At 38.6% G+C, this 15,987-nt stretch overlaps 1 protein-coding gene across 1 annotated transcript in view; it reads left to right on the forward strand.

Annotated features, from left to right (window-relative positions):
• The window catches only part of scube3 (signal peptide, CUB domain, EGF-like 3), a 145,312-nt gene that overhangs the window by 33,024 nt on the left and 96,301 nt on the right, over window positions 1–15,987 (forward strand). The window contains exons 2-3 of the mRNA XM_036592098.1: window positions 6,961–7,083; window positions 15,358–15,483. Coding sequence (XP_036447991.1) covers window positions 6,961–7,083; window positions 15,358–15,483 — 249 coding nt within the window. The remainder of the gene's footprint in view (window positions 1–6,960; window positions 7,084–15,357; window positions 15,484–15,987) is intronic.

The raw sequence follows: 15,987 nt of genomic DNA on the forward strand, positions 1-15,987 counted from the left end.
TGATTGTGGCTGACTTGTCTGAATGGAGAATAGGCGTGTAATCACCCGATTTCCCCCTCGGTCATCTGGGAGCGGAATCGCTGCCCTTAACCAAGGCCGAGAAAATTAGCCCTCATTAGCCAGGCCTGGAGGGGCTGGATCTGCCTGACCTTTCGCTCGGATCGTTTCAAGCCATTTTTCCGCTCAGTCATAAATGTAAATGGGCTTAAATGGGCATGACTTATTCTATCTTGTTGCCTGAGTACTGGAACCGATGTAACCCACAGACCTTCGGGTCGAAACTCCACAGCTAGCCCTCGGCTCCCTCTGAATCTGGCAGATTAGCTCTGCTTCTGTCTGCAGAGGGCTCCAGAGCCGTGTCTGAGTCTGAAGTACACGTGTTAGTGAAGTGCGGGTCAGCTTGTCATAAACCCTGTAAACCCGTAAACCTTTCCACAGAAACTTTAGATACGAATTAGCCAACAAAAATAGCAGCCTGTGTCCAACCCAGACCACAGCCATAGCCACTGCTCTAAAAAATCTAGTTCCCTCAGAAATGCTGACAGTCAATGAATTCTAATGGGAGCCACTAAGCCTAATGTCACTGCATAAAGCTAACTGACCACTATATTTATAGATTAATTTGCTGTTAGTAACATTACCTTTTATGGGTGGAGCGTAGGTCTCCCATGGAATATTCACCTCAAAACACCTCTTCTTACATTTTGTAACTAGTAATTATATAAATTTCATTTATTTACATTTGCATATTGCTGCATATCGCTACAAAACCTTGTATCTCCAATTTTGTCATTTTCAGTTTTTGACATTGTTTGAAAATACCTGTTGCCTTTTGTATTGTGTGTGAATTTTATGATGAACAGACCTAAAGAAATGGCCCAAAATTGCTTGGACAAAACGTCTGGTTCCATTGACTTACATTAAAAGTAAGGTAGGTTTTTTCCTTCTCCTGTAAAGTTACCATTTTGAGGTTTTGTTCTGACAACAGTGATATATTTACCTTTCATTATTTTTGGCTTGTGAAACATTTAGATTACATGGAAAATGCAGATTCTAAACTTTTTAATCATTACCATATTTAGGTTTGCAAATAGAAGAGAAGACTTTTTATTATAATTTGAATTTGATGAAAAGTTTTTGTTGCATTCATTGTTATTGTTTATGAAAAGTCTCTTGCAATCCACAATGTTGTTATGATTGAAAGTTTAAAATTAGCAGAAAGTTTAAAATCTATGTAATTTAAAAGCTTCTTTCAAAGAGCTACAAGTGAGAAATAATGAAATGTAAATATATGCAAATGTAAACAAATGAAATTTTAATAATGACATGTTACAGAATGTCAGAAGTGGTGTTCATTATGAGTTTTTGACTACATTTTTAAAATGTGGCACTAGTGTATCTAAACTTTCAATCACCACCACATTTAGGTTTGCAAATAGACGAGGACAAGGATTTTATTATAATTTGAATCTGATGAAAAATGCTTTTGTTGTGTTATTGTTATTATTACGCACAAAGAAAAGCATCTTTTACATTTTTGCGCATTGTTTACATCGAAAAATCAGATATGCAGACTCCAAGCTGTAGATGCAGAATGATAATCCAGTGAAAACATAATTATTTACATGACTGGCCTTGTAAATAATTATAAATATATCATTACATTTGAATAGTTATGCCATGTAAATGAAATGTATAGCAAAATGACAAGAATTGTTTTAGACCAGGGCTGCCTAAAGTTGACCCAACACAAAATTGGCCCACCTGAAAATGACCCTAACCCCACCCCCTCACCCGATGAGTGAACAAATTTGTTTTTATGCTACAAATTACTTATTACATTCTTATTTCCATTATTTTCTTCTTTTCAAGAACACATATCCTGCATTTTCTTGTATATTGTTTTTTTTTTCTTGAGTTTCACTCATGATATTTGTGCTTTTTCATGTACTAAAATTAGTTATAATTGATTTTTACATGACCATTTTTCCAAACTCTCTTTATAACAGTTAAACAAGCTGTTTTTTGTTACTGTGCCTTTAAGACTGATATATGTAAATGAGCTCTGTTTTGATTGTGTTCTCATTCAAAAAGCACACTGAAACACTGATAATGAAACACATTATGAAACACCTCATAACATCAGTGTGAATGGGCGGAGCTAAACTGCTCTAGGCGGATTTACATATGTCCTCCTGAATAGGAGCATATATGTAAATCAGTTGGTTTTTGTGACATCACAGAAACAATGAGTTAAAACAGGATGTTGTTGCAGCATGGTTTAAATATACGGACTGTATATGGATGTGTATGGACTGGGTAGTGAATGCTATGCTTTGAAAATTTGGCAGTTAGTTTGAACATTATTATCGAAATGGTGAGGAAAATTTGGTTTTCCATGAAGTTGACTCTTTAAATTCATATTTCTGAAATAGTTTTCTTGCTTAAAAAAGTGTAATGTTATGAAATACATCTTGAAATTTTCTTGCCTTCTTTATTTGTGCACTGCACTTTGGGCACCCCTGCTTTAGACAGCTAATGGTTAAATGTGTACTGATTTCTTTGGTCATGTTTGCACCTGCACACACAGCAGAGAGAAGTCTGTACCAGCCTTTGCAGCTTTGGCCTTATTCATCTTATTCATTATGCGCCGTCTGAATGAGGAGGTAATGCATTCTGTCGCACAAAAAGGTGTCCATTATTCTTCATTTGAAGTCTCTTCAGACACATCTGCAGGCTCTAAGCGCTCGGCAGATCCAGTTCAGCAGCCTTAAAAGCCCTCTAATGTAAACAGTTTTTCATCTGACGCACTCTGGAAGAGGAATATAGGAGCAGCTCCCGGCTTCAGAGGGTCTGTGCACGGAGCAGCTGCCGCTTTCAGGCTGCATGATTTTTGCTGAGATTCTCATCGTTGTCTGAAATTCCTTGCATGTTCGTGTGAAGAGTGGGACATGGGTGGAGATTCGGGAGCCAGCTCAGATAGTTTTTCGAAGGAAATGACAGAGATTTAACTGAGCAGCAATTGCTTAATATATTGCTTGTTAATCATTCTCATTCTCTGCAATATTAATATCGCAAAAGGCTGCAGAATGCAAATGCAAATTCTGACCCAAGGGTGGGTGAAATCTGTTAATAACACCTTTAGAGGGCGGCGATGAGTAATGTTTGTTTATTTGATGTTAATAACACCTTTAGAGGGTGGCGGTGAGTAATGTTGGTTTATGTAATGTTTGTTAATAACACCTTTAGAGGACAGCGGTGAGTAATGTTTATTTATTTGATGTTAATAACACCTTTAGAGTGTGTCAGTGAGTAATGTTTGTTTATGTGATGTTAATAACACCTTTAGAGAGCGTCAGTGAGTAATGTTTGTTTATTTGATGTTAATAACACCTATGGAGGGCGTCAGTGAGTAACATTTGTCTGTGTGATGTTAATAACACCTATGGAGGGCGTCAGTGAGTAATATTTGTTTATGTGATGTTAATAACACCTTTGGAGGGCGTCAGTGAGTAATATTTGTTTATGTGATGTTAATAACACCTTTAGAGAGCGTCAGTGAGTAATGTTTGTTTATTTGATGTTAATAACACTTTTAGAGAGCGTCAGTGAGTAATGTTTGTTTATGTGATGTTAATAACACTTTTAGAGGGCGTCAGTGAGTAATGTTTGTTTATGTGATGTTAATAACACTTTTAGAGGGCGTCAGTGAGTAATGTTTGTTTATGTGATGTTAATAACACTTTTAGAGAAAAAAAACCTATAATATTATGTAAAATATTGCAGTGTGCCTTTTCCCCAGTAACCTACAGCCCAAATACAGAGACAAAGAGCAGTCGAGCATTGTTACAATCCAAATTCCATTCTGATTAGCTTGTTTACTGCCAGATTAGAGCCATGCATGCTTCTGCTAGAGGTAACAGAAGGTTTGATTGTTGTTCTCTTTAAGGAAATACAGATATGTGAATATCTCTTGGTCTTGTTTAGCATGCAACTGTGTATTTACGCGTGTTTTCATCAAAACAATCAAAAAATCAAAACAATGCCAAATCATCACATCAGGGCAGAACTAGTTGGGTGTATCCAGGCCTGAGGAGATCTTAAGCAGATATTGGCTCGGACTTGCTGGATTTCTGTCCGCGCCTGATGTGCTGCTTTTAAACGGCGCAGCTGTAGGCAGTGAGAAGACGCAGAAACTGTTGAGATTAGGGGGTCATTGTGCCGTGACGGGACCGGACCTTTACGGGAAGATGCGGAGATGAGAGAGAGCGAGCGCTTCGACAGGAAATGATGCGAGGGAAAGCGAGAGGAGGGCAATTCAAACGGAGAAACAGAGGACACTTCAGTGGTGAAGAACTCAGGGAGAAAATAGCTCTAGTGGAGCTCTTTGAAGTTGAAGCATGTTAAACGTTAAAGCTCTTTTTCTACGCCAGACACAGTTGAGGAGACGGTACAGAGCGAGTTATATAAGGCGTTAGACTCATCTGTGTGTCGTTAATGATTTTATGTTATGAATAGTAAAAATAACTTTTGGCTGCACAGTTTGGGTAACACTTTCTATGAATGTCCCATTTGTAAGCATCTATAAACACATTCATAACATGTTATAATGCATTCATAAGGCATCATAAACATGGCTATAAATATTTATAAAAATGCATTACATGTCAGAGCCGTGCTTATTATGCATTATGAATTGTGAACATAATGCATTATAAGTACTGTTCATAACAAATTATAAGAGCTCATAAGTTGTATTTGTCCACTCTAAGTAAAGTGAAGCATACTGGGTAACACTTGTGCTATGAATGTCACCTTTGTAAGCATCTATAAACACATTTATAACATGTTATAATGTACTCATGAGGCATTATAAACATGGTTATTAATAAAAAAGAATTACCTGAATTACACTTTATAGCCATGTTTATTATACATTATGAATTGTTAATATAATGCATTATAAATAGTGTTAATAACATGTTATAATGTCAGTGCCAAAGAAGTCAGTCCACAAAGACCAAGCTAACGGTGGTGAACATTGACTTTCCCACATTGGGTAAAACACTGATGGCAGCACTAGTTTAAACTCTGACATTTGAAGCCTGTAATGTGCTTTATTGTGTATGTTTTAGTGTTTCAGTAAATCCTCCAGTAAATACTTCAACTTGAAGCCTCACTCTTAACACTGGAGGAGGCTTTAGTACAGTACGCTTCACTTTACTTAGAGTGGACAAATACAACTTATGAGCTCTTATAATTTGTTATGATCAGTACTTATAATGTATTATGTCAACAACTCATTATGCATAATAAACATGGCTATAATGTATAATGCATTTTTATAAATATTTATAGCTATTTTTATAATGTCTTATGAATGCATTATAACATGTTATGAATGCGTTTATAGATGCTTACAAAGGTGACATTCATAGAAAGTGTTACCAGAAAATCTTTGTAAATGTGCTTTTTTTCTTAAGTTTGTGACATTTCATCACTTCTCATAAGAGCATGTGGTGTTCTTGAAAAAAAGATATATTCTACTATATTTTCTTGACCTCATGACAGTCTTACCTTAGCTGTAACGGTTGATGGTTGACTTCTAGACCAAGACTGAGGAGGAATTTTCCTGCTGGCTCTTTCCTTCACAAATTAAAATTTGTTTTTCCTCCATTTTCTCAGATAGGGAGAGGATAGTGGCCCACTGAGACTGATATATGCCTGCTATCTGGGTTGCTGGTGGAACTAGAAGTGATGGTGAAGGAACCAGCCAACAGTAAAAAACCCTTTTTGGGCTGTTAAATCAGAATGAAAATAAATGGTTAAAGGAAATAAACATATAACATGATATTGATAGTCTACATAATTAATAACACACACACACACACACGCCCACACACACACACACACACACACACACACACATATATATATATATATATATGTATGCCTTTCTTAAGAAGATCTTGAGAAAATAATGAAGAATTTCTCTGTCTTAACAGAATATTTGAAGTTTACATCTTAAGCTTTTTTCCTGAATTGCATTTAAGAACATTTTTATTAACTTTTTAGTGCTTTGCTTAAAATCATCCACATATATTTTCTTAGGAAAGCTTTTGTGAATGTGGCCCGTGATTCCTCTTGTCTTTTAGTCTCAGTATTCCAACAATCGATCGCTCCTGAGTAGCACAACCACTAGCTCTATCGTCAGGATGCCTCTGCTCTCCTTTGCTGGGAGTCTAAGAGAGCATAATTCTCTCTGGGCAATAATAAGTAAGTAATTGAGTAATTCTCTCAGGATAGTCCTCCAGCTCCCCATCACTTGATTAGCAGTTAGTGTTCTTCTCCAAGTATGTTGAGCTGTCCAGTGTTGCATTAGTGGCAGTTTAAAAAGATGTGCTGGTATTTCATGTTTCTTGGAGGAAGCCCATGCTAGCCTTCATCATCCCACCTTGGCGGCATCGTGTGATGGAGGGAGACCAGTTTAGTGGGTAGATTCAGATACGACTAATTCTGCAGCCACGCCGGCCCTTTGCGGATAAGATAAGCCACTCCTGTCCTAGATGTTCGAGGCCTTTCTTGACTTGCATTCACAATAATGGAAGCTCCAGTGAAGAGTCCTTTGTGTTTCCTCAGTGTTGTTTCTGACGTCACTGTTTTTATGATATACTGTGCTTTCAATGTGCTGTTTTCTTGGCATTTGCATTTGATTGCCTCACTTGAGCCTCAGTTCTTGCTTTCTGATGAAGTGCATGCATGTGGTCGTGGCGGCACGTCATCACAAAGCTGGCTTTTCTCGCTCGCCGTGACAGAATGTTCTTGTTGTTGTCCCACTGTGTCTAATTGTTCTTTTAAAACACTACTGCTTTTGTCAGTTCACCAAAGACATGGAAAACAACCCAGAGTCCTCTAACTTCATGCCCTGTGTTTGCTCTTTCTCTCCCTCTCTCTCTCCAGATGTGGACGAGTGTGTGGAGACCACAGACAACTGCAGCATTGATGCGATCTGCCAGAACACACTCAAATCCTACAAATGCATCTGCAAGTCCGGTTATAAAGGAGACGGAAAACACTGTGAAGGTACGAGTGCGATTATCAATGTCGTCAATGTCATCATGCTTACAGTTGTATGCCACCCATCATTTAACCCATTAAGGGCAGTCATGGGCTGGAGGTTAGGGAACCAGCCCTCTGACCAGAAGGTCGCCGGTTCGATCACCTGAGCCAGCAGTACGTGACTGAAGTGCCCTTGAGCAAGGCACCTAACCCCCAACTGCTCCCCTGTGGATAGGGCTGCCCACCACTCCGGGCAAGTGTGCTCACTGCCCCCTAGTGTGTGTGCATTCACTAGTGTGTATGTGGTGTTTCACTGCATGGATGGGTTAAATGTGGAGGTGAAATTTCCCCACTTTGTGACTAATAAGAGTCACTTAATCTAATCGAAATTACATGTTTTATTGATTTTCTATCTGAAAATAAGTTAATACCTCCTCTACACTTAAATTTCTCATTTTCTGCTCATTGTAGCACACAGTTTCTGTTTATTTGCTGAGTATGACAAATTTAAAATGTGCCATGTCTTTTGCACTGAGTATATTTTGTTTCAATATATTAAATTGCTAAATAAACAGTAATTGTATATTAAAATACACAGAAGCGTGCTCTCTGTAGAGGATGCATTAACTTATTTACACATCAATAAAAAGTATGTCATTTGACCAGGGGTGTCCAAACCTTTGCATAAGACTGTTACCATGATGACAGTGATGACATTGATAATTATTTTAGCTACCAAATAGAAAATTATAGAAATAATTATTTATTCCCTCATTTTTTGTTTCTTTTGTCAAAATCATATCTTATTTTTCTTATTCTCTGAGTGAATCTCAAGAAATCTCAAGAACATAACTCATTATTTCAAGCTAATGAGTTACGGTTTGAACCAGAAATAGAGGATAAAAAAGGTTTTTGCTGCATCCCAAACCCCACACTTCTATACATTGCCTACTACACTAATGAATGCACTTCTAATGGTGGTGCACCATTTTTTATGTACTACTTAGTGCTGTAGTTTGCAGTTTGGAATGCAGCCTTTTTCTCCTACCTGGCAGAAACAGGCTTCCATACAAAAGCATATGACTCAAACAAGTGATAGTTTTGTGCTGCTCATATGTTAATTCTGAGTTGCACCTTTATTCATTTGCATGTAAATTCTTAGTAGGTTAGCCACTAGATTGGAAACCCTCATGACACAAAAACACAGTGTCAGTACACTGTTTTAGCACGTCCTTTAGTAAACCTGGCCCCTGTGCATAAAGCCTAAAGTGGACAAATTAGCTTTCTTGCTTCCTAGCTGTCGATACTTCATAGCCCCCAACTAACAACAGAAACAGCTCAAGCTCAAATAAACAAACATTACAGCCCGGACCACCACACCATTTCCTCTTGGTTCCTCAGTCCTCTGTGGTGGTGGGGTGTAAAACTTCATCATAGAAATGGAAGGTGGAAATGGACATTTACAGTTTAAAATGGAAGGAGGAGGATCTTCCTCTCAAACCATATGGTGGCTACATTTTTGCTGATACCAAAAAATGTGTAAGGCTTTAGTGTTAACCGATTTTATTGGATATCAGATTTTATAGTGTGCACTATAAACTGAAAGAGTCTTTAGTTGTACAATGACTCTAAACAACATTTGGATCCTGTTATAGTTATTTTTTATTTTTATTTTATTTTATTTCCAGTTATTAAACAGCTATTAAGAACAACTTATTGAGTTTTTCAGGAGCTTTCTGAGGAGATGAAATATGATACAATCAACATACGCAAGAAATTTAAAGGAAAACTAATGGATAAAAAACAGGAGCTTCCAAAACTGGAGTTCGAAACATTAAAAGACCTGGAGGTGTGGAAAAACATCCCTGCAGATTTATTTGAAAAACTGATGTGAGTCTCCTAAGAAAAAAAGAATGGAAGCCATAATAAAGGCTGAGTGGACACATTAAGTACTGAAAAAAAATTATATTCTCTGTAATTTTCTGTTAAGTATGTTTTAACTTTTTCCTGACGCTGAAAAATGAATCCCTTGTACTTAATGGCTGTTTTGACTGGAAATGAAATTAAATGACTGCACCGTACTGCATATGAGTGCATGTCTGTGCACCTGCGTATGAAGTGCATGTGGGTGTGTGTCTGCGTACACGTGTGTGTATACGTGTGTGCAGTAAGCACTGGCTCCTCTGGCTCCTTGGCTGCACTTTCTGATTGACCTTAGGGAGCAGAGCCGCAGGATCAAGTGAACAGTTAAAAAAATGTGGGCAGACGTTGTTTAGTTCTCTCCACTGACCATGTAATAGGGCAGGAAATTTCTTACACATGTTTAGTGAATGAAATTAAGATTCATAAGAGAGCGTCTGCGAGCGCTGCCAGACAGACGCCGATGTTCCGGGCTGTTCCAGCCTTTACTTGTCTGCCTGAATCTGGAGTTGGGCGGCACAACTGTGGACAAAATACCAAAATGCACTTAAATTGCTACACAGCGATTGCAGTGTGTCTCACTGTATGTTTTCAATTAAAATAGGGCTCCAAATAACAAATATTTCCATAATCTATTATTCAGTCCATGAGGATTTAAATGAATGAGTTACTCCAGAAAAGAAAAAGTACTTTTATGTGTTTGTGCTGCTATTAGTTTGTCGTTCATCTTGAAAATGCTATTTTACTCAATGTGAAAATAGGGATGTACATTCCTGATATCTACAGTAAAGGAAAAGCAGCAAAAAGAGAAACAACATGGACTTACTAGCATAGATCAGCTTGCCTGGTCACCAGCATATGCTGGTATGCTGGTCAACTAGCATGACTGTGCTAAGTGACTAGCTAAACCAGCTCCAGACCAGCATAAGCCAGTTTACAGCAGCATAAACCAGCATATGTTTTGTTTTGGATGCTGGCTTGCTGATCAACTAGCATGACCATGCTGTGTGACCAACTAAACCAGCTTGCACCAGCATAAACCAGTTTAGAGCAGCATAATCCAGCATATGTTGTGGGCCATAGACTTGTCTTAGATGTTTGGCGGATAAAATCTATAAACATGTTCACAGTGGGTATTCGTGCTGGATGAGTAACGGAGGCTGCCTCTTCAGATGAGCTAAGGACCTAACACTCTAGCTAACTGCTACAACACTGGATGCCAATGAATAGCTTAAAATACTACTCATTTTCCATACATTAGCTAGCTATACTATATACAACTGGTGAAATAGCCTAAAATACAGCTCATTTTCCATACATTAGCTGGCTATACTACATACAACTGGTGAAATAGCCTAAAATACAGCTCATTTTCCATACATTAGCTAGCTATACTACGTACAACTGGTGAAATAGCTTAAAATACAGCTAATTTTCCACACATTAGCTAGCTATACTACGTACAACTGGTGAAATAGCTTAAAATACTACTCATTTTCCACACATTAGCTAGCTATACTACATACAACTGGTGAAATAGCTTAAAATACTACTCATTTTCCATACATTAGCTGGCTATACTACGTACAACTGGTGAAATAGCTTAAAATACAGCTCATTTTCCACACATTAGCTAGCTATACTACGTACAACTGGTGAAATAGCTTAAAATACTACTCATTTTCCATACATTAGCTAGCTATACTACGTACAACTGGTGAAATAGCTTAAAATACTACTCGTTTTCCACACATTAGCTGGCTATACTATGTACAACTGGTGAAATAGCTTAAAATGCTACTCATTTTCCATACATTAGCTGGCTATACTACATACAACTGGTGAAATAGCTTAAAATACAGCTCATTTTCCATACATTAGCTAGCTATACTACGTACAACTGGTGAAATAGCTTAAAATACTACTCATTTTCCATACATTAGCTAGCTATACTACGTACAACTGGTGAAATAGCTTAAAATACAGCTCATTTTCCATACATTAGCTAGCTATACTACATACAACTGGCTAATTAGCGTAAAATACAACTAATTATAACTAGCCTACATTAGCTGGCTAATAACATATAACTGGTGAAATAGCTTAAAATACAGCTCATTTTGTGAACATAGGTTTCACTTAAAAAAATATGCCATCCAGGCATTCAGGAAACCTGTTAGCACACAGCTCATCAAGTTAAAATGTGAAACTGGTGAAATGATGTTGCAGCTTGAAGAGCTGTAATGTTAACCTACATATTTTTTTTAGCTATTGCTTATGGCCTACTGTAGCCCACAGTTATGAGCAGGCTGAAACATAGCGCCACATGGTGGTCAGTTAGCTGTTGGTGAATAGAGCCTCAGTTTGTCAGAACATTGCCAGACATTTTATTGTTACAGCTCAGACCACGTTTAAGCCGAATGAATGACTGCTGACTGAGTAATTCACATGAACCGTCGAACTTCATTCGTTTTCTGTAGCCCTAGATACCCGTAGTAAGTAAGATTGATCAGAATGTGAACGCAAGCGCACAATTAACAAAGATCTGTGATTGGTTATAATATTTGCATATTATAGCCATTTAAAATATCAGTAATGCAAAGGCCACCATCACAGTCTTGATACCAAATGAAATATTGTGCAGCCATAATCTGAAACCCACTAAGTTCACTAAGTGCTTCGTCACTGCATGACTTCAGCTCTTTTCACCCTCCTCTCATTCCTTTCTCATGCTTCTTGGCCTTCTGTTGCCTATGGCCGCCCGCCACAGGATTATGAAGGTTATAAACGAGGGCATAAACCAAGCAGAAAAGCCTTCAGTGTTGAGTAAAAGCCTGTTTGTTTTTGAAAGGAATAGTTTGGCAAAAATTTACACAATTTCCTCCTTAACCCAAATGCAGTCGTTCAGCCAAGGCCGAAGTTTTGCACCGGAGCTACGAGGCTAATGTAGCTAACAAGAGGCTTATAGCAGTGAATTAGCAGTGTCCAAACTGCATGCCTGAATCAAGTTGTTAAGTAAATCAAATGTTCTTGCTTGTGTGGTTTCTGACACTGTTTGTTAAAAAACAGGAGGAAGGGACGTTCGTGGAGCTTTTAGGCTTTCCAAATGATCCAAAACATGATACGAAACGTTAAAGAGGGAGTGAGTTCAGGAGTGTTTGTCCTGTAGTCGAATTTCGCGTCTTGCTGACCTGGGATCAGCCCCTAAAGCCCTTTAAGCAAAGACACGCTAAATGTGGGGAAACAGAGCTGTTTGGACGGCTTTCCGAATACGTTTGTGCTCGTGTCCCATTTCAGCTCTCTAAGGAAGAGAACACAGCAGAGGATCGAGCCCTAATCCTCCACGAGCCAGCGTGGAACTCTATTAACAATACGCCGCAAAATCAGAAAGTATCGATGACAAATACGAGGCTGGTGGTGAATAATCTCTGCTTGAGGCTAAAGACATCACAGCAGGAGAGTTCAGACTAGTGCAGTCTGTTTGCTCATTCACCGCAAAATGGTTCCTCGGTTACTATTGCTCCATGTTTACCGTTTTTCTTGGATGCAAAAAAAAAAATATATGATTTTCACCAGCTGTGACTGTCTGGTTCTGAGCGTAATGATGCGTAAACAGTATGATTGTAATGAATGAGGGCGAAGAGAGTGGTGACTGGAAGTCTCTGCTCTGTTGAACTCAACCGCTCTGACCTGTTGTTACGGTGCAGACGTTATTGTTATAGATATATATTTAAGGGTGCAATTGCAGTCCCAGAATAATGGAATAAAATGCCTTTTCTCTGAGCGAACAATGCTAATTGCCCAGAAATGACCGTGTGGTTATAGGGTGCTTTCCTGGATTTGCAATTCTGAGCTAATTCCCCTCAACGATTAGTTGTTTCACTAATTCCACTGAAAGTCTGTATTTCGTTGTAGGGTATGCGTAAGAAATGTCACGGAAACCACTTTTTTTTTTCGGTGTTCTTAATCGGGATTTAGGGTTTCCGTTTGCTAAAGGTTAAAGAACTGCAGGAACATGCTCATTAGAAAAAGAGAAGAAGCAAACCAGCGCAGGAGTTTCCCCTCGAGCTGCAGACGGAGTCTGGCGATGCCTCTCTGCTGCCACTCTTAGCACTGAGCACCACAAAAGAGCAGCAGGGGATTCTGGGTAATTAGCGCCCAATTGGGCGGCAAACGAGAGGGGATGGCCTGCATCTCCTGACCCTGTCCACCCCTGCCCCCCCCCGCTTCACACAGAGCGCTCAGATGTGTTGTTTCAGCTGTTTGTTTTTTCTTATCAAGCAGACTGAGGTCGAGCCTCCTTCGATGTAGGACTGAGTTGGGAACTGATGTTCAGTAACTAATGAAGGCGATCCTGGTATTAAAGACCCAAATAACCTAAATCTTTTTCTTTTTAATTAAATTAATGTTGTTCTTGAAGACAAACAGTAAACATGGACTAAGAATACCATTGAAATAATGTTCCAATGACCAATAAATGACTGATATGTTTCACCATATTTCTCTCCTCTCGATGTAAACTGGGTGGTCTTAATCTTGAGTAGCACTTCTGTAAACATTCCCCTGACCAGTCACAAGGCAGACATCTCTTGCCAGTTTCAAAATCAGAGAAACTTAGGAGCTAAAGCTAACCCAGCATAACTAAAGCTAACAAACTAGTTTGTTTGTTGTTGTTTGTTTATCCATACACAAACATTGTTTGTTCACTGGTATTAAACTGTTCCTAAATGTTGGTGATACTGATGCTAAACTGCTCCTAAATGTTAGCGATACTGGTGCTAAACTGTCCCTGAATGTTGATGGTACTGGTACTAAACTGTTCCTAAATGTTGGTGATACAGGTACTAAACTGTTCCTAAATGGTAGTGATACTGGTGCTAAACTGTCCCTGAATGTTGGTGATACTGGTACTAAACTGTTCCTAAATGTTGGTGATCTTGGTATTTAATTGTCCCTAAATGGTAGCGATACTGGTACTAAACTGTCCCTGAATGTTAGTGATATTTGTACTAAACTGTTCCTAAATGTTGGTGATACTGGTACTAAACTGTTCCTAAATGTTAGTGATACTGGTACTAAACTGTTCCTAAATGTTGGTGATACTGGTACTAAACTGTTCCTAAATGTTGGTGATACTGGTACTAAACTGTTCCTAAATGTTGGTGATACTGGTACTAAACTGTTCCTAAATGTTGGTGATACTGTAATATTGCAGAGCTATTACAGAGTGGTGGAAATGTTGATAATAAAAGAGCAACTAAAAAGATACTAAAAGAGTTCCAAATAGTTACTAAATGGAGCTTAATCACTTAGACTAAAGTAATATTAAACTGGTAGTAAATAGTGGTGATATTAGATTTAAAGTAGTAGTTATTATGTGGTGGTGATAGTCATACTAAACTAGTACTAAGTTGGTACTAAATTATGGTGATACTGGAACTCAACAAATAGGTGATGGTGATAGTTGTACTAAACTAATACTGTACAGAAACTAAAATAATTGTTATTAAGTCACAGTGATACTGGTGCTAAACTAGCACTAAGCTTGAACTAAAGGTTTGCAACATTGGTACTAAAGTAATACTTAATACACAGTTGTTCTGCTGGTACTAAACTAATAGTGAAGATGAAATGGTGGCTGTATTGGTACTGTATGTTACTGTACTGTACTTTAATTAAAGTTGGTTCATCTCATTTTTAGGTGCCAAAGAATCAAAGAATTTTAGCTTATGACAAATTGCCATATTAATAATTGTGATTAACAACTTAACTCAATAATTAGATAATTGGATGCATCTATTAAAGTACAACCCTAAAGTGGCTAAAATGGCAGATTAGCTATCTTGCTAGCTCTAACTGATGACAGACACAGCTTGAGCCCAAATAAACAAACAGTGCTCATTGCTGCCCTCTAAAGGTGTTATAGCACCAAGCCAGAAGGTAAAACTTCAGTTGTTTTCTGCTATATCCCAACAGATAAAAAGGCGCCCAGCTCACATTCTTTCTGCTGCAACATAAATATTTGGCGGGAAATAATTGCAGTTGGTTCAAATTATTGAGATAAGCTCAAATAATGGTGATCAGGCCTGCTGCTAACTTCTGGCTGCAGGTTTCCATTCCCAGCATTTTTCAGAAAAAGAGAGCGAAATGTTCTTTCATACCTCAAGTGACTAAAACTGATGCACCAACTGCTTATTAACAAAAATATGACAATTTACATTTGGACACAAATGAGTAAACAGAGCTGCTCTCATCCGGTCAGTTAATCAAGTTGTTTTACTCATTCACTATTTGTTCTCTCTCTCTCTGTCTCTCTCTCTCTCTCTCTCTCTCTCTCTCTCTCTCTCTTTCTCTCTCTCTTGCTCTCTCTCTCTGCAGATATTGATGAGTGTGCGACTGATTATAATGGAGGATGCGTCCACGAGTGTATCAACATCCCGGGGAACTACCGGTGCACGTGCTACGACGGCTTCCGCCTGGCCCACGATGGCCATAACTGCCTGGGTCAGTCTGTTTGTGTGCGTCTTGTCTCCGTTCACTCTGTCCACAAAGGATAAACAAACAATGTTGGTGCGGATACTTATCATTCCTGAAGACGCTGTGTCCTCTAACAGTAAACACATTCTCCCAGTGGCACTAATGAATGCTTGGCTGGGCCTGAGCGCTGTCACTACGCTGTATCCATGTGAAAGCAGATGGCATGTATGGTTAACCAGGATGAAATGGGCTAAATCCACTAAGAAGCCCCTCAGACGGCTCAGCGCTGTGTCATTAAGTGTGTGGTCAGGCTCCATGCTACATTTCTCCTGACCAAGCGTTCCGCATCAGTAATATCAATCTAAACAAAGCGGCAGATTGTGTGTGCGTTGTGTCTGTTTGTGTCTGTGAGCATCTGCCACGTGTGATTCACATTAAGGTTATGTAATTGTATAAGGGCTTCAGATCTGTAATGAAAACAGAGCGAGTGCATGAAAATAACCAAACAAAGGCTAATGTTAAATGGCTGCT

This window comes from Colossoma macropomum, unplaced genomic scaffold (genome assembly GCF_904425465.1).
Source record: "Colossoma macropomum unplaced genomic scaffold, Colossoma_macropomum, whole genome shotgun sequence".
Lineage (NCBI taxonomy): Eukaryota > Metazoa > Chordata > Actinopteri > Characiformes > Serrasalmidae > Colossoma > Colossoma macropomum.